Source organism: Alternaria triticimaculans (assembly GCF_023758025.1).
Source record: "Alternaria triticimaculans strain BMP 0046 chromosome Unknown scaffold_1, whole genome shotgun sequence".
Classification (NCBI taxonomy): Eukaryota; Fungi; Ascomycota; class Dothideomycetes; order Pleosporales; family Pleosporaceae; genus Alternaria; species Alternaria triticimaculans.
Window position 1 is genome coordinate 3,419,884 of NW_026055958.1, and position 25,945 is coordinate 3,445,828.

At 53.0% G+C, this 25,945-nt stretch overlaps 9 protein-coding genes across 9 annotated transcripts; 6 read left to right on the top strand and 3 right to left on the bottom strand.

Moving 5' to 3' along the window:
* Positions 1–232: 232 nt before the first annotated feature.
* Positions 233–1,860, bottom strand: ANP1 (Mannan polymerase II complex anp1 subunit; the record flags this gene model as incomplete). The annotated part of the gene is made up of 4 exons (XM_049361806.1): positions 233–598; positions 646–965; positions 1,016–1,695; positions 1,787–1,860. The coding sequence occupies 4 exons, from the start codon at positions 1,858–1,860 to the stop codon at positions 233–235; spliced, it is 1,440 nt and encodes a 479-aa protein (XP_049227089.1).
* Positions 1,861–3,669: 1,809 nt separating this feature from the next.
* Positions 3,670–4,749, top strand: J4E78_001146 (uncharacterized protein; the record flags this gene model as incomplete). The annotated part of the gene is made up of 2 exons (XM_049361807.1): positions 3,670–3,811; positions 3,914–4,749. The coding sequence occupies 2 exons, from the start codon at positions 3,670–3,672 to the stop codon at positions 4,747–4,749; spliced, it is 978 nt and encodes a 325-aa protein (XP_049227090.1).
* A 1,272-nt stretch (positions 4,750–6,021) lies between these two features.
* J4E78_001147 (uncharacterized protein) lies at positions 6,022–7,599 on the top strand (the record flags this gene model as incomplete). The annotated part of the gene is made up of 3 exons (XM_049361808.1): positions 6,022–6,030; positions 6,100–6,624; positions 6,682–7,599. The coding sequence occupies 3 exons, from the start codon at positions 6,022–6,024 to the stop codon at positions 7,597–7,599; spliced, it is 1,452 nt and encodes a 483-aa protein (XP_049227091.1).
* Positions 7,600–8,196: 597 nt separating this feature from the next.
* Positions 8,197–13,136, bottom strand: DCL1 (Dicer-like protein 1; the record flags this gene model as incomplete). Its single annotated transcript, XM_049361809.1, has 5 exons — positions 8,197–8,972; positions 9,035–9,483; positions 9,533–9,757; positions 9,804–10,018; positions 10,068–13,136. 5 exons carry the CDS (start codon positions 13,134–13,136, stop codon positions 8,197–8,199), a joined length of 4,734 nt encoding a protein of 1,577 aa, XP_049227092.1.
* Positions 13,137–13,576: 440 nt separating this feature from the next.
* J4E78_001149 (uncharacterized protein) lies at positions 13,577–14,770 on the top strand (the record flags this gene model as incomplete). Its single annotated transcript, XM_049361810.1, has 3 exons — positions 13,577–13,791; positions 13,852–14,137; positions 14,201–14,770. 3 exons carry the CDS (start codon positions 13,577–13,579, stop codon positions 14,768–14,770), a joined length of 1,071 nt encoding a protein of 356 aa, XP_049227093.1.
* Positions 14,771–14,830: 60 nt separating this feature from the next.
* J4E78_001150 (uncharacterized protein) lies at positions 14,831–15,601 on the bottom strand (the record flags this gene model as incomplete). The annotated part of the gene is made up of 2 exons (XM_049361811.1): positions 14,831–15,470; positions 15,597–15,601. 2 exons carry the CDS (start codon positions 15,599–15,601, stop codon positions 14,831–14,833), a joined length of 645 nt encoding a protein of 214 aa, XP_049227094.1.
* A 765-nt stretch (positions 15,602–16,366) lies between these two features.
* Positions 16,367–16,831, top strand: J4E78_001151 (uncharacterized protein; the record flags this gene model as incomplete). The annotated part of the gene is made up of 1 exon (XM_049361812.1): positions 16,367–16,831. One exon carries the CDS (start codon positions 16,367–16,369, stop codon positions 16,829–16,831), a length of 465 nt encoding a protein of 154 aa, XP_049227095.1.
* A 1,458-nt stretch (positions 16,832–18,289) lies between these two features.
* J4E78_001152 (uncharacterized protein) lies at positions 18,290–19,589 on the top strand (the record flags this gene model as incomplete). The annotated part of the gene is made up of 2 exons (XM_049361813.1): positions 18,290–18,377; positions 18,433–19,589. 2 exons carry the CDS (start codon positions 18,290–18,292, stop codon positions 19,587–19,589), a joined length of 1,245 nt encoding a protein of 414 aa, XP_049227096.1.
* A 2,005-nt stretch (positions 19,590–21,594) lies between these two features.
* J4E78_001153 (uncharacterized protein) lies at positions 21,595–24,905 on the top strand (the record flags this gene model as incomplete). The annotated part of the gene is made up of 4 exons (XM_049361814.1): positions 21,595–21,602; positions 21,671–22,226; positions 22,272–24,753; positions 24,805–24,905. 4 exons carry the CDS (start codon positions 21,595–21,597, stop codon positions 24,903–24,905), a joined length of 3,147 nt encoding a protein of 1,048 aa, XP_049227097.1.
* Between the last annotated feature and the right edge of the window lie 1,040 nt (positions 24,906–25,945).

Below are 25,945 nucleotides of genomic sequence, written 5' to 3' on the forward strand. Positions count from 1 at the left end.
GCGGAAATGCCACCATCCAAGGCCGATTCCGCCAAATGTTGCTGCCTTGAAAATCTGTAGGCTACAATCAAAGCATGCAGTATATCGAAAGAAACAAAGCCAGATCTGCGCCCAATCTGCCTAAATCGTTACTGTCGTCGCTGTGGTGGTTCGACCCACTATGGTCCAATATTGCGAAAATGGATGCTGACCGAGGTCCCGTACCCTTGAGATTATGCCGGTGCTGTAACGACTACGATTGCTCGCCCTCCTTCTTTTCGACTGGCTTATCCTCTTTGGTGTCTGCCTGGTTCGACTCCTGTTTCGCTGCTGCTTCTTGTTGCCTGGCCTTCTCGGCTGCCGCCTTCTCCTCGTTCTTTGCTTGCTGAACCATGTCTTGAACCGCCGCCTTCTCCTTCTCCCAGTCGCTTTTCTTCTCGTCAAAGTTCTCCTTGATCTTGTTCTCCTTTGCCTTCTTGGCCTCTTCTTCGGCCTCCTTTGCCTTGCGTTCCTTCTCCATCTCTTCCATGTGTCGGATATCGTCAACACTGGGTTCGTAAAGATGCCAAATGGTGTAGTGCGGAAGGCCGACGACGGAGAATTTCATGCGCTTTGCCATCTGCTATGTGTTAGCTCTGTTGTAAGAGGTGTAATGACATAGCTCACCTTGCCGAAACCCTCTGTCTCAGCGTGCTTCTCGAAACTGAACGCAGGGAAGTGGACACCGGAACGGAAGACCTTGGCTTTCGCAAGAATACTGACACCACCAACACCATCGATCTCCATTTCCATGTCCGGGTCGCCGTAGGGGTCGCGAAGGTAGGCCAAATGCGGGCGCCAAGTAGCGTACTCTGCGTATCCCTCTACAATGACTGCATCCTCGTCGAGGGTGTCGGCGAGAGCGAGAGCCGTCTCGGATTCTTGCCAGGAGTTCAGATCGTATGGTTGTTCTCCGCCGAGCCAGTCCGGAAGCGGTCGCCAGACGTCTACGTAGGATGTTAGCATACAAACTTGTACTATGCGTGGCCGTACATACTCGGTACAATGACATCCTTGTTGTGTCGCATCAGATCTTCCAAGATTGTGAAGGGAGCAGTCTCGACATCGACATCTCTCCAGTAGACCCAGCTGTGCGTTGGTCGCAGAGCAGCGCTTAGCAGCCAGTTTCGCGCTTGCGCCATTGACTTTCGGCGGCCAGCCTGTGCCGCGAAACCGTGACGACTCTCAACGTCTTGGTTGACCTTTTGCCCGAAATCCTTCTCCATGATGGAGATCTCGCCAAATTGCTGCTTGGGATCGGGATTGGCCTGTAGCTCCTCCAACTTTTCCGTCAAGAGTGAGATGGTGTTATCCTTGGAATCTCCGACGAGGAAAGCCAGGTCGATAAGGTTGTGCGGGTAGGTGAGGTTCTTCAGATGGCCAAAGAACATGGGCAGATGCGGAGCCGCGTCTCGCAACGGAGCGCATAGCAGGATGCGCTCTTCCCGCTCCCATCCCCTTGCCGTGCCTTGGACATTGTTCAGGTCGTAGTATCGCACCGTCTCGAGTTGCGCGTCATCGCTCGTGGTGAGTAAGCTGAGGGGCCCGGAGCCCAGGTTCGGTCGCAAGTCGGGGAAGAAGAAGAATAGGGCGGTAAAGAACAGCGAGCCTACGATCAGCAAGCGCTGGATCAGGGTTCTCCGCCGCCGGAGCGCAGGCTGTGACCGCGGCTGGAATCTGAAGGTGCACCGAGTGTTAGGACCATGTTCATTTGGGGGTTGAGCGTAAAGGAGGCGCGGCGCAGGGTGCCGGCGGGAGTTGGACGTACTTGTGAGGTTGGATTGAAAAGGTGCCCCCTCCTTGTGAGGGATATGCCCCATTGGAAAAGGCATGGCGGTGCATCTTCCCTTTCGTAGAGGAATGTAATGGCAACATCCAGAGAGATGGGCGCCAGATGTCGAATGCTCCCTTGGAGAACCCCGGTCACCGAAGACCCGCCAGATCACCAAGTTGCTGATCGAAGCACCACCTTGCACTCCTTGTTGATCTCCACCAGGGGAATTGCCGCTCCTCAGTGTATTCGCGGGGGTACACACTTCGATAGCCGTCTTCAGATTGGTGTTGTCGTGCGTTTGGGGTGTTGCGCGTCTTTGATAACCTCCGTTGTAGGGCCAAGGATTTGTTCGCTAAGGCCACGGTGACGTCCGGACAGGTTGCTGATAGCTCGCGCGCGTCTCAGCGGATGTTGCCGAATCAATCGACTCGACGCGCAGGGCTGACGAGATGCACGGTGGTGGTCGTTCGAGTGCTGCCACTTTGTCAGATCCCCGAGGTGGGAGGCTAAGCCAAGCCACCTAGCATGGCCGTTTCAGACTTGTAGAGCAATGATGTGCAGGAGTGGCTGTCCACGTCCAAGCAGCGAATAGTAACGGTACACGAGCGAGGGTGAGTTTAGACCCTCGTATTCTCGACATTGCGTCGCATGTTTCACAGGGGTCATGCAGTGGTGAAAGGGAAGCAGCACATTGCGACAACCACAACTTGTCACTTGTACGAAGAATCACGAGCGAACATCAAGGAACAGGAACCAAAACAGTTACGAGTTGAACGAATGCATTCCAAGTACGAGTATCTACTATAGCCCACGATCCCGGCTTCCACTGTATCATTCTATGGTTCTTTTCAACAATCTGAGCGTCGTTAGCGATGCTCGAACAGCGATCTCGTAATAGTATGGACGTGTGTTGTGTGCTCAGAAAGCCGTGTTAAATCATCCCCCATCGCCTGGCCTCGGGTCGCGGCAGCCCAAGACGGATTGCCGCGGCTTTTGGCTCAAAGACCACAATAACGCGGCGTTGGACGAACCAACAGTGCAACTCCACAACCCGTCATCCCAGCCGAGACTGGTAGGGTGCGGGAGGGTGACCCGGCGACAGATGTCGTTGAATGGATAGACTAGTTTTCCTCCTTGAACGGAACGGGAGAGGGATCGGGGTGCTTACCATGGACAGTAGGCCTGTGGTAGTAAGAGCTAGAATGCGTGTCTGGTTACAATGTCAGCGAGATCCTTCAATTCATGAAGTAATGAGCTGGAAGTGTAAAGTGATATCAGACAAAGGTAAGCGGTATAAATTTTCTTCAAAGAGATTCAGTAGCAGAACTGAAATAATACGATCATCATATAAAGCGAAGTGAGAAGGAATGATGAAGACTTACCACTAGTCAGTATGTACTGGGGAGTGCTGTAGGTTAGCAGTAGACGTGCTGGCGCATCAATTGAATGCCCAAGAACATAGACTTGTGTCGCAGCCGTGAAGCTATGACTGCATGCTTGCGAGTCGCGTCGTCGCGCGCTCTGGTACAACGCTGGCCTGTATCTGAGCTGTGTTAGCTAGAGTCGCAAAGTCTGATGCGAAAGCGGAAGCTCCAAAGTTGGAATCAGAGGGTGGTGCATGTTCAAAGCTCATCTAAGATCGCAAGAACTATTTCAAGGTATCAATCATGAAATGGGGGAGGATAGAGGGGTGTGTGTGAACGTACCGTGAGCGCGGATGTGAGGTAAGGAAAGAAAGTTGAACCGGACGCGCAAGAAAATTGAACTTGAGGGTCCCGAAATCTTGGCAGATCTGCGCTTAGTCATCCACTTTTCTGAACACCATGAAATCATCTGCAAGTACAGCAACGCTGCAGCACAACATAACCACAGACACGATGAACACGGACAGGAGAAGAAATAATGCGCCCAGTGGTGGTACCAGTGCGCCAGTGTTTGCGCGTAGAATCAGAGAACCGCAGTACCTGGAAAAGTTGAGGCCGACAAGGTCAAGAGGCGCGAATGAGCTTCGCAGGATCTGTAAGTGCCCGAATGACCCCATGCGTCTCCCTACGCGCGGATGTGGAGCTCGACTGGAACGATGCGTACTTTATACATGTTCTGCTTCTAACACGTCCACAGTCCTTCAGACATCCATCATACCCTCAGCGTCGGGTTCCGCGTACCTCGAAATACCTTCCTCCTCCCCCGCGATCAAGTCGACCCTCATCCCGCCGACTTCGTCTCTCAAGATCACGGCTTCTATACAAGGCCCCAAGCCTCTTCCCCGTAGCGCGCCCTTCAGTCCTTCGCTCCTCCTTACAACCACGGTTAAGTTTGCGCCGTTTGCAACACGACAACGGCGAGGCTACATACGCGATTCGGCAGAGCGCGACCTGGGAGTTCATCTAGAGACTGCGCTACGAGGTGTCATCATCGGAGAGAGATGGCCCAAGAGTGGGGTCGAAGTTGTAGTCACCATACTGGAAGGAGATGAAGATGGCTGGTGGGGAGACTCTGCTGGCGGGGGCAGCGCAGCCGGGAGTGGATGGGGTCTCTTGAACGTGCTAGCAGGCTGCATCACGGTCGCCAGCGCTGCCATAACGGACGCCGGGATAGACTGCGTCGATGTGGTGTGTGGAGGTGTCGCCGCAATCACGCGAAACCCCGAGTCAAGACAAGAGCAGGAGCTGGCTAGGATACTTGATCCCTGTCCAGCAGAACATAAACAGGTTGTTGCTGCCTGTGTAGTCGGATACCTGGCTTCAAGAGACGAGATCACAGAGATATGGATGAAGGGGGACGTCGGCTCAGATCCAGATGCTTTGATCGAGGGAGCCACGCATGCCGCTGTCGGCAGTCTCGCGGTGGTCAAAGAGGTCCTGCTCGAAGCGCTACAAGCCAAGTTTCGGGGTCAGATCGAGGCGAGCGAGAGCGGTATGAAAAGGAAGGCACAAGACGTGGACATGACAGGATGAGGCAGAGTGCCATAAAGCTTGTTACACTGTTTCCAGTTCGCAGCTTTGCACACACCAGATAGCCAAACTTCAGGCTGGCGCCTCAACCGCCGACGCAAGATCGTTGCCGACAACGTCGACCCTCGCCTGGTGGGTAAGCGTCGGAACGATCTACAAATTGTGGCCTTGTTCGTATGGCGTTCTCAAAATGCATAGCTTCGGCGTTCAAAACCGCCTGAGTAGGATAAGCTCATGCGTGTGGACCTCAAGGCCTAAACTTCGCGGCTAAGAGGGCCCACTTGAATCCACCTGGAGTAGACGTTGAGCCCAAGTGCAGAAACTACCTTAGCCGACGACATGTATAGAATACGATTTTGTCCGCCTGTTTCCGCGGTCGAGCTGGCGCTATCAGTGAAGACGGACGTGATGATACATTGACCTCAACCACAAACAATCTAGCCTAGCAGCGATCTGACAGCAGAGACATGTCCTCAAGTCTCAGGCGCGCCATATCTCCCGCATGCGCAGTAAACATTGCCAAGGTGCATGTCGGAGCTTTGACCGCAATGATTGGTGCGCAATTGCAGGAAGTGGCTGGGGTGCAGCAATCCTTGCCACTTGTTTTGACAATGGCGTCACGATCCTACACCTCCAGCCTCCGACACGGCTCACAGATTGGACATATTCCTGATACTTTGGGAATAAGCTTGGAACGGCAAAGAACAAGCGTGTCGGTAAAGCCAGGACGAGTTCACGGCCCACCCGGAGTACGCTAGAGTCGACACTTTCAGAGCTTTCCGGGCGGGTCGCATTGGCAATGGCAGCGGCGTGGGTCCAGAGGTCATCCCGCTCCTGCTATCTAGAAGTCATCCTTGCCGAGATGGGATGAGGCAGTAAGCACAGCTTCCCAAAGCGCTGTCTTGGGGAGCCACTGCCTGCTTGCGGCTGGCGAGCAACAGACACATATCTGTGTTCGCTGTGCCACTGTCTCTCTTATCCTCCTTCCCCAGCCAATTTTGTCACTTTTGGTTTTTATCATTCCCAGCGGGCGACATATGCACGCCGTTCGTTTTTCTCGCTCGAATCACAGCACAGTAGCCGGCAAGCAATTCCGTCTTAGCTGCTCCTCCGCGGCCAAGATCCACTGCAACTAGTCTTGGTGCATAACATTGCGATACCAACCCAAGCGGCAATCCGAAGGATTATAAGGCGAGACAGTAGTCGCTGCAATCGCCCAAGGATTTCTACGTCTTTCGCTCTACGGTCGTCGTTGTAAAATTGTCCTTCGCTACCATGCCTTCTGTACGTTTCATGCCTACAGCATCCAACCCATGTTCCTTGCATCGTGAGCCACGCTAACGTTTCTCTTAGTTCAGTCGCGTAGCCGCGCTGCTCCCCGCGCTCTTCTCATCCATCGCCTATGCCGTCCAGCCAGTCGAAATCCGTGGCCAGGACTTCATCAACACCGGCACAGACAAGCGGGTGATGATCATTGGTGTCGATTACCAACCCGGAGGTCAGGGAGCATACAATCCCACAAACAGCGAAGATCCCCTCACAGATGGCGACAAATGTCTGCGAGATGCAACCCTCATGCAAAAGCTGGGTGTAAACACGATTCGTGTCTACAATCTCGACCCTACACTTGACCACTCCAAGTGTGCCTCCATCTTCAACGCGGCCGGCATCTACATGATTCTTGATGTCAACTCGCCTTTACCCGGAGAGAGCATCAACCGCGCGGAGCCATGGACATCCTACAACAGCGACTACCTTACTCGCGCGTTCGGCATCATTGAGAACTTCAAGGGTTTCCCCAACACCATGGCTTTCTTCTCTGCGAACGAGGTCATGAATGATCTGAGCACTGCTGAGTTCAACCCCCAGTACATCCGGGTACGTTCGATTATCTTAGCCAATGATTCACGATAAGATGAGCTGACAAGAACGCAGGCTGTTCAGCGTGACATGAAAAACTACATCAAGAACCATGCCGACCGCACCATTCCAGTCGGCTATTCTGCTGCAGATGTCCGCGAGATCTTGCATGATACCTGGGCTTACATGCAGTGTATCCACGACGAGGACGAGTCATCCTCCGACTTCTTTGGTCTCAACTCCTACAGCTGGTGCAATGGCGACAACTATCAGACTTCCACATATGATGGCTTGGCTACTATGTTCGCCGACTCTGCTGTTCCCGTCTTTTTCAGCGAATACGGCTGCAACCGTATTATGCCTCGTGACTTCGACGAAGTTCAGGCCCTTTACGGCGATCAGATGAGGGCGCTCTCTGGAGGTCTCGTATATGAGTACTCCCATGAGGAAGCAAACTACGGCTTAGTCGAGATTGACCAAGACGGCTCTGTCGCACTCATGAAGGACTACGACAACCTCCAGAGCCAATTCAACAAGCTCGATCTTAGCGCCCTTGAGGCGACCAACCCCCAGTCCACCGAGCTCAAAGCCCCCGAATGCGACGGCAGCCTCATAACCGCGGAGCAATTTAGCAAAAACTTCACGATTCCAGCTGTCTGCCCTGGATGCCAGGATCTCATCGACAACGGTATCGAGAACCCAACAAATGGTGCGCTGGTGGATATCGGTGACACCAACGTCAAACAGAAGGTCACTGGTAGCAACGGCCAGCAAATCAACGACTTGTCGCTCAATGTCGTGTCCAACGATGGGTCTAACACTCCCGGCGGCGAAAACACGAGCCCTAGTGGCACCGACACGGGCAACGATGACAACCCCAGTCAGACGGGCGACGCGGCGCAACCTTCGGAGACTGAAGGCGCAGCTTCGCACACCTCTTTCAACTTCAGACTGGCTATGATGGGCGTGTTCGTGTATATGCTCACTTTGTAGTTTTGTTGTCCGCGTTTTACAGAACAATCGAGCTTTTGGTTCAGCCTACTATGCATAATAGTTGCGACATTCTGGAGGACGAGGAGGGATGAATTGGACATGCGTATGAACTAATGAAGTCAAATCGGAAGACGAACTAATGGCGTTGCTATTCTTGTACATAGTTGGGACGTGTATACCCTTATCGTTTTGAGACTCAACTGTTTCCGGCGTCTACACGCAATATTACTTCCTTACACACGAGAGTATCCCTTCACACCTTCACTTTGATGTGCTTTGTTTGAGTATTTAGGCTGACTTTGTCTTGCTGCATGATTCACGGCTAGTAAAACCCAGACTATGTATGGGTTACTTCAAAGTTTGGTAAGCCCACGTATAGACCAAACCTGGTCGCTCGATTAGCCCTTCTGACAGCAATGATCATGGTCAGGACTGTTGGTCTCATGCGTTTATTCATCAATGGTACTTTTCCGTGGTCTGAAGGCTATCGCCATACACTATACTGCATAGCCTGCATCGCATCATGATGCTGACCCAGTGTGCTGCGAATCCCTCATATATCCTCATATCGAAAGAAAGGACATCACCCAACCAGGCCTAGATGCTCAAGCCCATGGCCTCCTTGATCAGCTCCTCCTTCGCCTTCATCACCTCCTCATCCTGTACGCCCTCACCCTCTCCCTCGTGCACGCAATCACACTTATACTTCTTCCTGAACTCGTAAGGCGGAAGCCCATCTAGTTTCTCCAACGCTCCATGACTGGCCCTCACACGCGCATACCTGCCGCTCTGGCCCAGGGAATGGAACCACACCTTTCCATGAATCATGACCATAGCCACGACAGCCTTGCCTTTGCCGGGGATGAGCGTCTCTGTCTCCATGGCACCCATCCGCCACTCGCTGCAGCCGAAGGTGATACCGAGGAGGCGACTGAGACGTGTGGTAGGGTGGTTGGAGGCAAAGTTCTCGTACGAATCGAGAGTCATGTTCTCAAAGAAGGGCTTGAGATGCCGGTCGAAGAAGTCCTGTACGACGCTGAAGTCAAACTCTGCATCAACGAAGATGGCGGCTGTGTATGCTTCGATCACATCGGCCAAGCACTTTGGTGGTTCGCTGATGGTGACCCAATAGTCAACGGCGCCATCCGCTTCTCTCTCTGCTTCTTCGGCTTCCAGGACGTAGTCGCGGATTTGGGAGCTGAGAATAGCAGTGTTCTGCTTGATGTGGACATGCCAGCCGAGCTTTACGCACACGGCGCCTAGAAATTTGTTGGACACCATGGGTGTTTTATGTTCCGTGAGCCACTGAGGGTCCTTGTCTGGGTACTTGTAGTAGAGGTGCATGATGAACGCCATATCGAGAAGAGAGTCACCTGCAGGAAAGAAAACATTAGGCCAGCTCAATTGCATGCACAAAATCTGCAGGAAGACTTACCCAAGAACTCGAGTCGCTGATAGTTGGGTATATTCTCATACATGTACGGGTATGAGGGGTGGGCGAAAGCCGATCGAAGAAGACGTGGGTACTTGAAGTGATATGGGTGCACCAGCTCAATGTTGAAAGCGGTATTGACCATCGCTGCGGTGGCGTCGGCAACTTGGTACTTGGGCTTTTGATAAGCGTCGTAGTAGTCTGACCACCTCGACATCATATGATCTTGACTGTTGGCGAAAAGCTTGACAGCTTTAACAGTTTCGTCCCAGTCTTCGGGGTTCCATCGCCCGCCCCGGTAGTGCTGCTGGAAAGCAGCACCGATGAAGGCCTCACAGACGTCCGCGATGCTCTTGTCGCCAAGATTATGCGTGAGCTTCAGCCAGTCGTCTTCAGTCTTCTTCAATCCCTTACCCCTCATGAGCTTCACCCCTTCAGGATACCATGTGCGTCTATGCAGATTAGATCGTGTATAGCAATGAGTAAATATACTGTACATACCTTGAGAAGGCTTCCGTGCGAATGAAGCGGTACAGCTGAATATCGCGTTCAGTTCCATCTGCGGAGACCACCAGCTTCTTTCCCACTGCAGTCTCCATCAGGTTCTTGTTGCAGAGCATTTCCATGCGGCGGACGTGGAACTCGAATTCGTTTTCATCTGGCTGCTGGACAAAGACCGAAAGTGAGGTAGCCATCTTCAGGAAGCAATCCCCTAGGAATTCAAGACTGTACCGTATTAGCAGGTGAAATCTTGAATAATCCCAGTACCTACCGTTCATAGTTTGGACCCATTCCGCTCTTGAAGTTGATCTTTTCTTCGCCGTGCTCCTCGGAGTTGTCGGAGTCTTTAGTAAGAGCTTCTAAAGCAAGCGCAGGGCTGACGTTGAGACCGAGAACTTTGCAGGCGTCCAGAGCAATGAGATAACTCTCAAAGCGATGAATGAGAGCCGGTAATACGTAGCACATGACCACAAATCGTATCGAAAGCTGTGCTGTTAGCAATGTTTTCATACGCACAAGCCGACGGAGTTCTTACATTAGAGACGTGAAGAGGCTCTGGACAGATGTAAGTCTTCAAGTCGTCGAACTCACCCTTCTCTTTATCCTCGACGCATGCAAGATGGTTTCGGCGGAAAGGAATCTTTTCCACTTCAAGAACGGGCTGCGAGGCGTGCCACTTTGATATGTCTCTACTCTTTGCCCACCGGCTGTCGCTGTAGTCCAGAATAGTGGCCATGAACTTTTGTCCACTGCGAGGTAGACCTTTAGGAGGCGGATCTTGTGGCTTGAGATGGGCTGCGAGGTCGTTGGAGTAGTAGCGTCGACCTCCATTCATTGGATCTACGAAGTAACGATCTAGCAAATCCTCAGACTTGGTCTCGGGTGTCCACTTCCAAGTGGGCTCTTTGCAGACTTTGCGAATTTGCTCCACGTCTAGGATTTGATCGAGAGAGGTAACAGACGAAACAGAAGACACCTGGCTCGGAGTTACTGGAACAACCCAATAAGATATCTTCTGGACGTCTTCCTCGTACACCTTGTTGTAGATATCCTCGTATATGCGTAGAGTAAAGATCGTGAGAGCTTCTATCATCTCGGGCGATACAGGTAGCGGAGTCGAGACGGATTTGGATACGACATTGGAGGGCCTTCCATCCGTGAGGTAGATAGGAAAATGCGGCATCTGCGGGAATGGAATGCGAGTGAGAAGACCCATAGGCTGATGAGGTCGGTCTAAGCCAGCGTCAAGGTCGATGACGGTCAGGTATAGAAGCGTAGGAACGACTCCGCGATCCACCTTCCAGAAATTTGGCTTGATCAACATAGAGTACATACCCTTCTTCTTTTCGCTAAGCGCTAGCAGTGCATTTCTCCCAGCTGGCAAGCTTTTGCATGTTGTTGGGAGGAGGTTGTCATCCATATAGCCTTTGGTGTGAAGCATGAGGCATGCCTTGTAAGCGGCAGAGCATTTTGCGATAGTTTTCCTGCTTTGAACGTCGCCAGTTACCGAGACCACCGGTGCATGTTCCGGTAACATTACCTCGCAAACAAACCCTCGCCGCTGAGAATCCTGAGCATCATAGTTGACCTCGGGATTGATAACATAGGTTGGCTGGAGCATGGTCTGTCTGTCGGGGCCGGGTAGCGTCGCTACGAAGTGATTGAGGATTGATAAGCTCGAGCGATATGTGAGCTTTGCACCAGACTTTGTAACGAAGCTTGGATACATCTTGTCTTCGAACGACAACATGTCAACCTCGCCTCCGCCGATCTGACGGTCTTGGGGAAGAGCTTTGCAGAACTTTCTCATGATGCCTTCCTCGAACTTGACGTCGAAAACCCGGCTGCGATGGTCATCGTTGCCCTGCTCAATCATATGGAGATACTTCGAGTTCCTATGCCGTGCTCGGCCCCGAGACTGTACGTACGCTATCATGGTGCGATAGAGGTCGAACCGCACGACAAGGTTGCATTGAGGGATATCAAGGCCTTCTTCCGCCACAGATGTAGCAAACAGACAGTTGAGTTCGCCGCGACGAAACTTGGCGACCGTAAGGATCTGGTTCCGTAAAGAGATGTTGTGCTCTCCAGCACGATTGTTGACACCGACGAGCACGTTACAGCGGAGGTTCGGTCCACCGATCTGGGAAAAGACGAGCTGAAGCAGCCGAGCTGTTTGCCGTTGCTCAACGAAGACGATACAACGCGCTTCATCGCCGCGTTCGTAGTATAGTTGGAGCCAGTGGTGAAGTTTTAGAACTTTGGAACTCAAATCTTTGTCGCTCAAGGTACACAAACCGAAATCGAACTGTTGTACGAATGTGGCCGCTTCCTGTAAGCGCTTGGACTGGGCGTCCCACTCCTGCGCGGCGTCATCTCGCTTAGCCTTGTTATGCTTCAGGTGCTCGCGATCTTCGAGCTTGCGGCTCTGCTCGTCAGCGAAAGCAAAAGACCAATACATGTCAGACGCCCAGCGTCCGAGCTCGGAACCGTAGCGCTTGGAGGCCAAGAACAGTTTCTTGAATGCCGGTATGTCCCCATACTTTGCTTTTATCTCTTGGTGCAGAGGCGTCTCAAATTGGTCTTGTAGCCGTGCATACACTGCGATCTCCTCGGTAGGCCTGCTGATACTGTTCGAAGCGAGAGCACCCTCCGAAGTAGTGACGATCTTGGAATGAAGTAGTTTCTCGAGGTCGTTGGCAACTTCTTTGATATGATCGACCGACAGTCCCTTTGTGTCAATCGGAGAAGCTGTCATGCCAAAGATCCGAGGTCGATGGGAGGGGTCCAGTCCGTGTACGTAGTAGTCCTTCATCAAGCGAGCGTAAGGATGGTTGTTCTTGGCATGATGAGCCTCGTCGAAGATGAGGAGGTTGATCTGAGCCATGGTAATGAAGGAGTGCATCATACACTGAACAAGGACCTCGGCTGTACATACAATCACCATGTTCTTCTCGTAATGGCTCTGCCAAGTCGCTTTAGACCAAAGCGATGCGCCCATGGCGCCGCATATGCCCTCCACTTTCTGATCAAGGCCGCAACGCAAGACATTTGCTTGTTGGAAGACCAGGTTGACCGAGTCGACTAGAAAGAAGGCGATCTTGTGGATGCCGCCTGCGGCCCGGCGTTCGAGCTCGTCATTGAGAACATGCTGTAGAAGTAGAGTTGCGATGTGAGTCTTGCCGGAGCCAGTGTCCAAGACCGCTATTACGTTCTCACTCTTGGCCCTCTGAAACAGTTCAGTCTGATAGTCGCGAGGGTTCGTGATGCGGACTGTGCCCTCTTGTCTGGCGAGTATGTCGCGGATCGAAAGTTGCTCTTCGTTGGCGGTCTTTGCAGCAGCATCGTCAACTTCCTTTTGTGTCAAGTGAGAGCTGATGTTAGCAGCAAAGGCCTTCAGGACGTCATTCTGCGCTCTGCGCCTCTCCGATGTGGTCTTCGGCCCATGCGTACGTGCAGTGTCATCATCGCCATCTGGGTCTTCATCTGAGTCTCGCTGGTACTCATCCTTGGTAGCGGTCTCTTCAATGTCAGAATCGGAAGAGGAGGACGACTCGTCGAAGGAGTGGTAGTGTTCGTCCTTCTCGTATATTATCCAACTCATGTTTGTCGTGGCGCAATGCTGTGGGTGCAGTCGAAGCTTATCACAGGTCTGGAGAGGTAAAGCCTATGGTGAGTGTGATTGAAAATCGAGGGCAAGAGCGCGTTGCTGGTATTTGCGCAACTGTCGCGCGTCTTGCTTCGGGCAAGAGAGCAAACAAACAGTTTAGGTACCCGACGCCGCATGCTCAGCCGAAGCCGCTCGTGCTGACCCAATCAAACAGCCGCAGCCGTTTGAACATGCCGGAGATATTTCGCAGCATACCAGGCGTTTGTCACTGTGGTGTTACCGCTTTCACAGACGCGGTGTGTTGGCGGCGATAGCGGGGTACGCGAACTGGGAAGGGGCAATGCTGACTCATCAGCATCTGCTCACGCTCTCACGTGTGTCCCCACTGCCATTTCCTCAACATCACGACAATTTCCCGCTCAAACGCCACTACCATGACGAACGAGCCGCAGAGTCTACGAGGTCTATTCTCAAAGGCGGAGAGGGCGCGCGCAGAGCTCTCTTCGTCGTACGAAGCAAACAGTCCGACCTACCAGGAAAACCTTAGCGCGACAATCGCCACGTACGAAGAATGCCTAAAAATATCCGAGCAGGTGTCGCTTTTCAGTCCGAATGAGACACTGGAAGACATATCGTCGTCTGATCTACAGTACGTGTTATGCTACAACCGCAAGATACCGTGCACGTGGGCCCTCGCTTACCCTTCTAGATACATGGCGATAAACTACCACTTGGCAGAACTCGTACAGAAGATCTTCAACACCGACGTAGCCTTACGGAAGCAGAACCTACTGCGGGCACGGGGACACTATGAGCGATTTCTCAAGCTCTTAGATTCCTATGATGTGCTTGGCAAGGCAGATGCGAAACTCTTCGAAGTCTACGCGGAAGATAAGAACAACTTCTCTACCGCCAACACGCGGGATGCCGCGGCGAGACGGGACGCAAAGATTTCGCGATTCAGGGAGGAGAAGGAATTGAAGCGGAAACTAGAGGTATGTGTCCACACTAACTTTGCTTTCAAGGGTCGAACCTAGAGCTAAGGCCTGCAACAACAGTATCTGCGACAGAATCCCAAACTTGCCGAGCAGGATGAGCAAGTGGTACGAGAGTTGCATTTGACCAACTTGGCGTTCATGGTGCATCAGACTTTCGCTTCGTTGGAGTCAATGGCTCAAGAACTGCACATCATCTCGCTAGCCCCACCCGCGCCCCCACAAGGACAGGAACAGCAAGCGCCAGACGGCCGACAGGACGGCAGAGATAAAGACGGATACTCCGAACGCCTCGATGGTCAGTATGGCGGCCTGAGATATTCCGGCCCCATCTTGAGCGGCGACGGCAAACCCATGCGGCCTTTTACGCTATTGGATAGCCGTCAGACCCTAAAGAAGAACGTTTTCCGTCCGGATCACAGCCTGCCAACTATGACGATTGACGAATATCTAGAGGAAGAGAAGCGCCGGGGTGGCATGATCGAGGGTGGAGGCCCGCAGTCTGAGATCCAGGCTGAACCGAACGAGGACGATCTTGTCGCCGCGGACGAAGAGACGATGAAGCAGCGAGCGTGGGATGAGTATGTAGAGGCGAATCCTAAAGGCTCGGGTAACACCTTGAACAGAGGTTGAGCGTGGTTTGAGCAGCAGATCAGATACCCAGCAAAACAAATGCACAATTAAAGGAAGACTTTACAACTTCTCGGCTGCTAACTCTGGCCACTTTGCCGTCACCAGCTCGTACAATTCCCTGTTCAGCACACTATATCCCTGGACATTGAGATGCAGCCCGTCCGTAAACCAGCCCGCGGGAAATGACTTCGCGCCCAGCAGGCCGCACCCCGGCGGCACATCCTCATCGTACTGCCATCCTTCTTCTGCAACGACTGCGTCAACCATGTGCTGCCAGTAGTTGAGTCCAACAACTCTGCCCGTCTCTTCGTACTCTTTCGCGATCTGCATAAGCCCATCTGCATACCTCTTCTTACTCATGTAAGTCTTGTACCTTGGTCCTTCCTTTCGTGACTCATTGATCTCCTGTATTTCTCTTGCAGACCTGCTTTCTCCAGTATCTACCACAGACCCATTGATGGGTGGGGGCGTGATCAGAACTATCTTTGTGTTCTCCATAGCCTGCTCCGTGAGGATGGTGTCGAGGAACTCCCGTATGTTCGCTGAAAAGGTGGGCCAGGGAACATACTCCTTCTCGCCGATGAAGCAGGCGTCGTTTGCACCGAGGAAGATGGTGAAGAGGAGGGTCGGTGCTGCCTCTGGGGCTGTTGCGCTGCTTATTATACGGGCAAAGTCTGCTTTCAGACGGGTTGACGTGTAGCTGCGTGGTTGGTGAGTGCGCCGACCGTCAAGATTAATTGGGATTTGTACCCTGCTTTGCCTATCGTGCCTGTCAGCATCGGATCTGGACTTTCGATGTTGTTCTTGCTGCTCGACGCGCTAGCACATCATGCCGTAGTACCTTCATTCACAACCCTTGCCTTCCCTTGGTACTGATTCCCGAGAAACCATCCAATCCCCTGCGTCTTTTCTTTGAAACTCCACTCGGTCATGGACGCGCCAAACAAGACAATCTTAGGCAACGACTCCGAAGTAGCCATGTTTGCAGCTCGCCTGATCACTCAGTTTAAAAAGGATAAACGAGAAGGCGTCTACGCGAAATGCGAGGTGAAAGATGGTGGGAGGAACTCATTCGGATTACCTTCGTTGACGATGCGTACCTTGTGCTGGTACTGTTGCCTAAGAAACAACCCGAAGCCTTGCGTTTCCTCGCTAAAACTCCATTGGGTGAGCGAGTCTCCAAAAAGCACGAAGTCTGGCATTTTGTTTGCGACAGATGAAAGCGACGCAGTGATTGGTCGTTCTTTTCGTTTCCAAAACGCTTTCTTGAACATTTCGTTGAATGTTGGGAGGCTCTGCTCCATCCCAAGAGCTGAGAGTGTTGGCGCGCGCAACCCGATGCGGCACAGTCAGGCGGCGCTAATGCACGAAACACGTGTAGCTAGCACACCTGTCTGGCGGTGCGACGCGTCTTGTTCGCGTCAGTTTATCAATCCCGTTTCTGTACATGTTCGATGCACAGAGCCATATCAGGGAACTCAATGCTGTGATCCTACGACTTCTGATGGGAATTATGGATCTTCGCCACTACCGAAGCGGTCACGATGACATCACATCTTTGTGCAACGATTGAACCCACAACACCCGTCATGCTTTATGACCTTTCCAACACGACTTTCTGGATATCAATCGGCTTCACGAATCCAGCAGTACACGATCAAGCGCCCTGAACGAAAAGACAGCGCAAAATACAACCTTATACCAACCATGTCCTCCATCAGCCTCCGCCTCCGCGCACTACAGCGCCCTGTCGTATCTCAACTCCGCGCCTTCACCACTACACCCAGCCATGCAAAGCTGATGGACACCCCCAACCCTGCCTCCAACCTTCCAGACCCTTCTGAGAACTCATCAGCCGCACCCAACGCCAAGATGCGTTCGGACACGCAAAACACCGACCAGCAATCGAGTGCGTCGCCTGACGAGCACAAGACCGGCGACGACCATCCGGCGAAGCAGCCAGACCACCAGGCGCAGCCGACTCGGACGACGGGGATTGGGGGCGAGACAAAGGTGCAAGGAGGGAAAGAGGGACTGGGTGAGAGGGGCGATAAGCAGTAGACTGGGAAGAGGACACAGGATGGATCTATGGGAAGAACGGAACGGAAAGGTTGATGTTGAATAAAGTGTACCAGGTGGGAGAATGCGATATACGTCTGTTCCCGGTTTAGGCAAGCGATATTTGACTCCTCTAATCTGACGTCTCCTCATGTCATAGTTCCAGTACCCATCGTTCTGGAGTTGTGCGTCACAATACGAGCGAGATGCACCGTCAACAGAAGAACTTGCGTCACGACAGCTCACTCGTTCCACTTCTCAGTGACCGAGGCTCGTACTCGCCGACCTGTCCGACCCTAAGACGTAGTTTGTAGCGATGCAGCGGCTAGGTCGCGACTACCACAGCAGCTCAATAGGTGGATAAAAACATCCAAAAGAGGTACCTGATAACCGATAGTACCTACAGTAGGTACTGGTGCTCGCCGAGGTGAAGTCGCATCATACACCCGTACTCGGACAATCGCTTAAGTGATGCCCACATTCCATGCAGCACATCGCGGCACCAGCATGCAAAATCACGGCAATATGATCTGATTCCTGATCAACCCACCGGCCCCCATCGTGAAAGCGGACCGTAGTGCAGCAGAAATCGGGAGACCGAGGAACAATAATGCCCAGCACTAGCAGCCGATTGGTTTAAAACCCCCTCTCCATCCACATATCATCCACAATCACGGCCCGTCGCGCAAAACACCGAGTAGAGATGCAGTGGACGCGTTATTCTAGAACAGAGGCTAACAGTCTCGATGATCTAAACACGGCAGCTCCTAAAAACCGATACTGCCTTGCAGGTCCACAGCTGGTGGCCCTAATCGTCCTGTGGCGTTGCGGACATGCGCGGGACGGTCCTTGTCATTGTTTCGCATTCGCGTTGTAATTACCACAAGAACGTCGGCTCAATCGATCCCATTGCCATCTGAACTCCAAGACGGAAGGGAAATTTTCTGCTCAACCATGGAGCCACGAGATATAGGTTCAAGAGTAGGAAAGACATCTTGCGCAAAAAGTATACGTGTGTGTGGATACGGGTAAAGTGGAAAAGACGGCGGGGCTAAAACTACTACCATCAGTGTAACCATCCCTGCCAGGAGGCCTAGTTTTCATCTCGTGCCGTTTGCAGATCTGAACGGCGAGGCTGCCAGCAGCCATGGGCTGTGTAGTCGGTCGCCTTACGCAGGTTGCCGGTCGAAGGGCCTAACATCATTCGGCATTCGAGATTTATAAAGTCGACGGGAGCGGCTGCATTGTCGACCATCAACCACATCGCTGGCTTAACATTCGTGAACTACTCGAGTGTTTCTTCAGTATGCGCTTTGTTCCTACTTTTGTTGTTGGCCTTTTGGCCAGCGCTGTTGCTGGCCGCGTTGCACCGCGGGGGATGCTCATTGACAGGCCGATGTAAGTCTGCCCGCTCGTAAACATGAGCGTATACTGATGCTCCCATACAGTGTCGCCCATTACATGGTCGGTCAACTCGATCTCGATGAGGTTGTGCAGGATATTGAGGAAGCGAGGGAGCTTGGTCTGAACGGCTTCGCGCTCAACTTCGGTGAGTGATTTTCATCCACAAAACTTCAATCGAAACCCGGGCTAACAATGAACAGATCAGTTCGCGTCTTGGTCCAACCAGACTGTTAAATACATGTTCGATCACGCAGACTATATTGGCGGTTTCAGCCTTTTCTTTTCCATGGATCACCACCCAGGCTTATTGGGGAAACCTACGAACTACGCCCAGTACTTCAACGATCACAAGGGCCGTCCTTCCTATCTTCTAATGACGGACCCTTCCGATGGCAAGACCAAGCCTGTCCTATCGACATTTGGTGGCGAGACCATTTCCAACGACGATTGGAACAAGTTCAAAGGAAAGGTGGGCAACGTCCTCGTCGTCCCTGGCTTCTCTGAGATCTACAACCCCACCGCAAACTTCTTCAATGACCGTGGCGCGATTGACGGTGTGTTCAATTGGAACTCATGGCCTGCGACAAACGAAGGCAAAGTCGCCGTATCTGACGCGACGGACCGTGTGTTCAACGACGCCGCCAACAAGGCCAAGAAGCTGTTCATGATGGGCATCTCACCTTATCAATGGAAGCATTTGGACTATAAGCAAAACTGGTACCGTCGCGGCGAAGACAACCTCGAGAACCGGTTCGGTCAGATCCTCAGTGTCCAGCCTGATATGGTGCAGCTTCAGACCTGGAACGATGCCGGCGAGGGCCATTACATGGGACACCTGCATTCGACGCCACTGAACGAAAACACAACGAAGGTCATAACAGGGTACGACCATACTGGATACTGGCAGATTCTGAAACCGTTCATCGCTGCGTGGAAGCAAGGCGATCGTACAACAGCTAACATGTATCCCACGAATGGCAAGCCTGTCCAAGGCACTTTCTGGCACCACACTCTTACCGTCAATGGCAAGTGCACCAACGACGAGGTGCCGCCATCCGCAGACATCAAAAAGGCAGCTGAAGATGCCGTGTCTGGTGTCTTACTTGTCGCCAAAGGCCAGACGAATCTCATCGCTGTTGTCAACGTTGGCGGAAAGAAGCTGGACCAAACGCAGCCACTCAAGCCAGGGTTCAACAAGTTCAAGTTCACCGGCCTGGAGACGTTGGTCCCAGGCAAGGTGCAGTTGGAGGTTTGGGATGGAAGCACCATGGTGGGAGGCGGGTATGGAAGCATTGAGGTGACGAAATCGAAGCCGCTTTGCAACTACCAGTTCCAGGTCGTTGCGGTGCCTTCATAGGTATTTCTTAAGTAGAAAGGCAGACTCCGTGTCGACGGCTGGGTGCCGGCGTGGCAGGCAAGTAGATGGTAGAGACCTCTTTCAGATAGTCAATGCATAAGTGTTCGATGGAAAGTTTCCGAACTGTACCTGCAGCGTGCTTACTGTGCCTCACATTGAAACAAATGAGCTCATCCAGCGTTTCTCCATGCTGCATGTGCCTGCGTGCGCTCTTAGCCGGATAAGCGACGCCGTACAAAACGGTGTTGCAGATGTGTGATTGACGCATGTCTGGATACATGGTGCTATATTGAAGCACTATGAATGAGACTATATGAGGCGCAGTACTGTAGTATTGAGTCGAGATTCCATGTCGTCTGGGTCAACAATCCGGAAGAATTGGAGTGATCAATGTGCATAACGCGATTTTCGACTAGGTTCGCAGGTATGTCGTCTCGGTGCACAAGCTCATGTTATGATCGACCAGCGCAAGGGTTTGGCCAAGCCGTTGGGTCTGCGTAGCCCCTCTGAGGGCCTGCGGCCACGGGGGCGATCACGTTTGCGAACCCTGATTGCGCGGTATTACTATGAAGCCGATCGGAAGCAGAGCCGAGGGCGCTCGATTCGCTGACCTTGATAGAGAAGGTGCGATGGAAAATGTAATGAGCGGGATGGCGCGGATGAGCTACCATGAGGCCATTGGCGGAAGCACGACGGGATCCTTGCGATAAGAGAGAGTTACGGGGCAAGGCTGCACATCGCGGTATGGGTACGAGGCTACCATGTTGTCGGTATCGGTAATTGGCGATAGCCTGGATAGAGTCAGAAGCTTCGGCGCATCCCGCGTAGCTTCACGGCACGACTCGTCCAAAGTCTATTCTGTTGTGCTTCCAGTGGAAAGCGATCGACCTCAACTACTCCTGAACAGCGAAAAAACTAATCGGTTAGCGATAGGGTTCGAAAGAGTGAAGTATTCTGCAGTTGGACATGTGAAAGATTGAGGTAGAGTGCATGCAGGGCTGCCACATGTGGCATAGCTCCTGATCCGAGCCCTGATGCGCCGTGCCGGAATATTTCTGATATAGAGGTATGACCGGAGCGGAAGATAAGCTATGACTGACACATGTAACCATTGGGTGATTTTATGTGACGAGTACAGACTCAAGTTGGAAGGGTTTCTCTCTACCACGCCTGATTGGAGGTGCGGCGAGCGGCTGCCGTGATGGCAAGGTTGCTCGAGTCCACTTGGGCTGCGCAGAACTGGGTAGAGTAATCCGTGAGAAAACAGGGCCGCCCAGGGTGTTCCGAAGTGACGGATATGGGCAGGAGGCCGTGATAGGATGGCAGAGATACGTTGGCGATGTTTGATCGTGTTTGAGTATGCATCACGCGATGCCTCCCAGGAGCGACTAGGATAGCAATCGCGTCTGGTAATTGTGTGACGGGGCGTTGATTGACGATTGATAGTTACACACGGAAATGGTGAGAGTGGGCCGAAGGCAAATGGGATGGCTTCAGGGGTGGTGGGCACAAGCAAGCATGGTGGCTTCGAGGCCGTTTGTGGTGGCTTGCAGGGCCGTGACGCACGGGCATCTCTCGCATGCCTCTAGCCGCGACTGGGCGCTGCACCTCGGGTTAGCATCATCAACCCCAACAGGCCCTGCGCTCTTGGGACGCCGGCAGTGAGACGTGAGATTTGTTTTGGCGCATCTCTGGGGTTGGTCGATAGCGCCGCGCATCACTGAGGCATGCTCCCGCAAAAGCACCTCCGAGCAATTGCGAGCAGGCGGAGCCATTGAACCCTCTGCTGCGGCTCGCTGGTCCCTCATCCTCACCCCACGCACTCGCGCTGTCAAAAAGCTTTGGCTCCCCAGACCGGACCTGCATGCCCAGTGACATGCCTACTGCCTGCTGGACCCTCGTGCATCTATCCGAGACGTTGCCTCCGTACCCGTAAACACTCATATACGTGCACTTCGCCTGCCGTAGCGCATCTGTACCACGGCAAGTGGAGATACAGGACACCATGTCAGGGTAAGCTGCGATACCTGCTGTTCTAGTAGCCTTAGTAATACTTCAGACGGAATCGCTAACATGTCCAGTTCCATGCGCGAGTCGCTGAAGGCTCTGAACACGACCTTCTCGGCCACGACCGTCCCCTACCCTCTCCCCGACGAGCTCTATGCGACCATAGAAGCCTTCCTCGAGCGCTATGACGACATTGACGACCACGACTCCCAGCGCTTTCACGATGATCTCCACGCGCTATACCTCCGCCACGTTGCCAGTAGTCCCGAAAAGCGCGGCGCCTTCTTATCAGCTCTGCGACTGCTTCGGCCCGCGATAACGGGTGAGGCGCGCTTGACCGCCTGGTGGAACTCGGCCCTGAGGCCTGTCATCGACGGTATAGGCTACAAGAAGAGCGAGATTGAAGATGCGAGGGCTTTTATCCAGAGCATACTGGTGTACGACAATGAGGTCGACAAAGATGGCGAGCACGCGCGCTTGTCCGCCCTCTTTACCAAGAAGATACTCGACGCATACTTGGCGCGGACCAACGTGCCTGCTTCACCCGAAGATGCCGTGAGGCCAGAGAACGAGTTTGTGGCCCATGAGCTTGAAGCTGTCCTGGTCGACTTTGGGCGCAAGATGCCCAAGGTGAGCACCTTCCCTCAGTATCATGGCCTTCACTAATACTTGCAGGTCCTCCTCCTCACGCTCGACAATCTCCTCCTGCAGAAGCAGCATCGCATACAGGCCTTGAACCTGCTCAGTGCCTTCGTCCGCCTCCAGCCGCCGCACCTCCACCTCGTCCTCGAAACCCCGCTCATCCAGAACCTTGAGAAATGCCTGCTCATAGACAACTCGTCCACTGTCATCGAGCTCGCCCTTGTCGTCCTCATCATGTTCCTTCCTCACATATGTGGAGCGCTGACCTCCGATCACCACCTCGAGAAAATGTTTCTGGTCTACTGTCGGATACTATGTTGGGACAAGTTGGGTAACACCGACGAGAAAGGCGGTGATATGGACATGCAAGACGACGATAGCGAAGAGGGGGACGACGAAACCGATGCCGACTCTGAACAGGCCTGGGAGCAGGCGCAGCCAGCCATGGACTACCCTGATTGCCCGCCGCCGACTCTTATGCATTATTTCACCTTCCTATACGGCCTCTTTCCCCTCAACTTCATGAGCTTTGTGCGCAAGCCAAGGAAGTATCTCAAGTCACTCAACTTTCCAGGCGCGCGCGACTTCGACCTGGACCAAGATCTCATCCACAGCCGGACGGAACCCTACCGCCGCGTTCATCTACTACACCCGAACATGTTCACAACCACAGTCGAAGACGAGCTGAGCGAGAACAGGTGGCTGAAAAGCGACCCCGCGGACGTCGTCATAGAATGTATGGACCTTTGCGTTGCCGTATCGTCGACTTTGGAGGACCCCGGCCCACCACCTAACTCAGCCTTACCCCCTGTCCCAGAGATACCCTCGCAATTCACTCTGGACGACCAGGACGGCACAACAGTACACGATTCAGATGCAAGCTGGAGGAATACCCAGTCGACTATGAACGTTTCGTCAAGCGATGCTCCAGATGTTCCCGATCTTGAACTCCCATCAAGGAGCAAGTCTATAAAGTCCGCGGTATCTATCAAGTCCATGGCCTCACCGCTGCTGAAAGGTCGCGACATGATGGATTCTCCAACACTCCCGCCCACTAAAGATACAAAGAAGCCGGATATGTCTGGTCAATCCGCACGGCGGTTCGTGGCACATCAACCCAGCCTGGACAGTTTCGCCCAATCAATCTCCGGCAATCAATCTACCCACCACGACTTCCAAAACCACACCATGGCGTCTTTGCAAAGAGAGATCATGCTACTTCGGAATGACCTCAACTTTGAGCGGTATCTCAAATTGCAGCATCTTGCTCACATCGGACAGCTACAGCGGAAGCACATCAAAGAAGCGACTGTGGAGGCGGAGACTCAGAATCTGATCAACACCAACAAGACACTAAAAGCCAAACTCGCCAAGGCAAACGAGCTGTACGCCCAACTCAAGAAGGAAACGCTCACGAGTCGCAGTCAGTCCAAGAAGTGGGAAAGCGAGTTGAACAATAAGGTGCGATCGTACAAAGAGAGTGAAAAGACCTGGCACAGTGACGAGGGCGGTCTGCGATATGAGCTCCAAAGGACACAATCGGACTACGAGCAACTCAAGAAGATTGTGGAGAGAGCTGAGGCAGAGCAACTAAAAGCCCAACAACGAACCAAAGCGTTGGAATACGAGCTTGAAGACTACGCCGACATTAGGCGGGAGCTTGAGGGTGCTCAAGATAAGATCATAGCATTCGAAGACCAGAGGAAGGAGCTACACACCCTCATCCAGGAGCGGAACGACTTGCGCAACGATCTCGAAATCGCAAACATGCGGTTGAACAGCCGTGAGCAAGAACGCGAGCGGTCGATCAAGGCTTACGAGCGCCGGATCATGGAGCTTGAGTCCCGACTACAATCTTCCGACAGAAGCACTGGCAAACCAGGGCAACTGCCGTCTTCTGTGCAGCAGATGCTCGACTCTGCGCTCGCAGCGAGCAATGCCAAAATGCAGCAACTCAAGAAGACTCATTACCGCCTCCTTGAGCAATATACCGAGCTGCAGATGAAGTACCATGAGCTCGAAGGGGAGCGAGAGGCTGAGATGGGACAGCTCTATCCCCGGGACAAGTCTGGTCATATCGAGTTTGGCACTTCACGGGTCAGTCGCAACTCCAGCCTCCGAAAGGCGACCAACTACAGCTCGAGATATTTGACACCTCTATCTACTACCGAGGCCACCCCCAGCGAGGAGCAAGAGTATTACGAATACCGATCGCCGGACTCCGTCCACAGCCCAGGATCAGCCGCGTCACCACCTCGTCCTGCTCGGCTTGAATCACTACAACAGGGGAAGCCGCAACGATCTCAAACAGCGCCATCGCCGTACCCTGGGTTTGGTGGCGGATACGGACCAAACTTTTCCGCAGCATATGATGCGTCTCTCCACAATCAGTTTCAGGCTCCAAAGCCTCAATCTAGCGGGCAGAGTAGTTTCTCCGCCGACACCGATGGAAGCTCAAGTAAGGAGAGAAAAGACAAAGTAGACCCGAAATCGGAGGTCCGGATATACGGGCGGGGTAAGTTATCGGTATTACGTCCTGCAACATCGGAGGCTGACTATGAGACAGGCGGCGCTCAGAACATCGGAAAGAAGGTCAAAGAGAAGGAACAGAAGAAGCCTTCGTCTTCCAAAACTGGTGGCTTCCGCGGCCTCAAGGGCATAATGTGATCGGATTGGGTCACTTACTTGTTTTGCATGTGGTGGTGCCGATCGAAGGCGCCACCATCTCATCAGACGGAATTTTGCGCGACGCGCCTCTGTCACACTCGGTTATCTGCATTCTTCTCTATCACGTCTCGCTTCGGCACGACCACAACGGCCACTTCGTCATCACAGTCGCGACTCAACGAGTTCTTGTCCACTCATCTTTCTTTTATTCATTAGTTTCGCATCTATGTATAACGACACTGCATGACGCACAGGCCGTTTCAACGCTTATGACTGGTTGCATAGCCGCATAGTCCTCAGATACCTGCCTCCAATGGCATCCTAGCATCGACTTACTTGTCGACTGTAGCATAGTCCCAAGACTAATAGTGTAATACATTGATACCAATCACACCCATTGGTCTCTCCATGCGTACAATCATGCACCAACACCATATCGTCCCTCCGAAACGCAAGCATTTATCGAAGGCGCCCACAGCAAGAGCGCTCTCCTGCCAAGGCACTAACACGCTCTCATTCGCGGAGAGCAGCCGAGACCTGACAACCACCTGGACCGCACCTGCCATTCAGATCCCCACGACACCACCAATATGCCGAAGATCGAATCGCGACGATCAATGTCCACAGCCTCAGACCTAGGGACGCATCAGGCCCGCAACTACTGCAACCGCCATCGCAAACAGTAAAGCTTCGATGGACCCCGAGTACTTGCTTTTTCCTCGTCTGTCCACACACTTGCAACAGTCAGGCCCCTTGAAGCTAGCGCCGTTGGTACTGTTCGGAAAATAGCTCACAGGAGATGTCATCCCGCACTAACACGTACGACTAAGACAACGGCCGCCTTGCTGTCGCCCCTTCCTTCCTCCCCACGTTCACGGCGGCCGGGAGCGCGAGCGTACATAAAACGGGTTGAGCGTGTTTGGTACTGTACTGGGTGCCGTAACGTGGGGATCCTTGTTCGACATGTACTACTCGGTAGATAACCAACTACGACTGATCGCATAAGGCATCCATACGGCAGATACGCGGCAAAAGCCAAG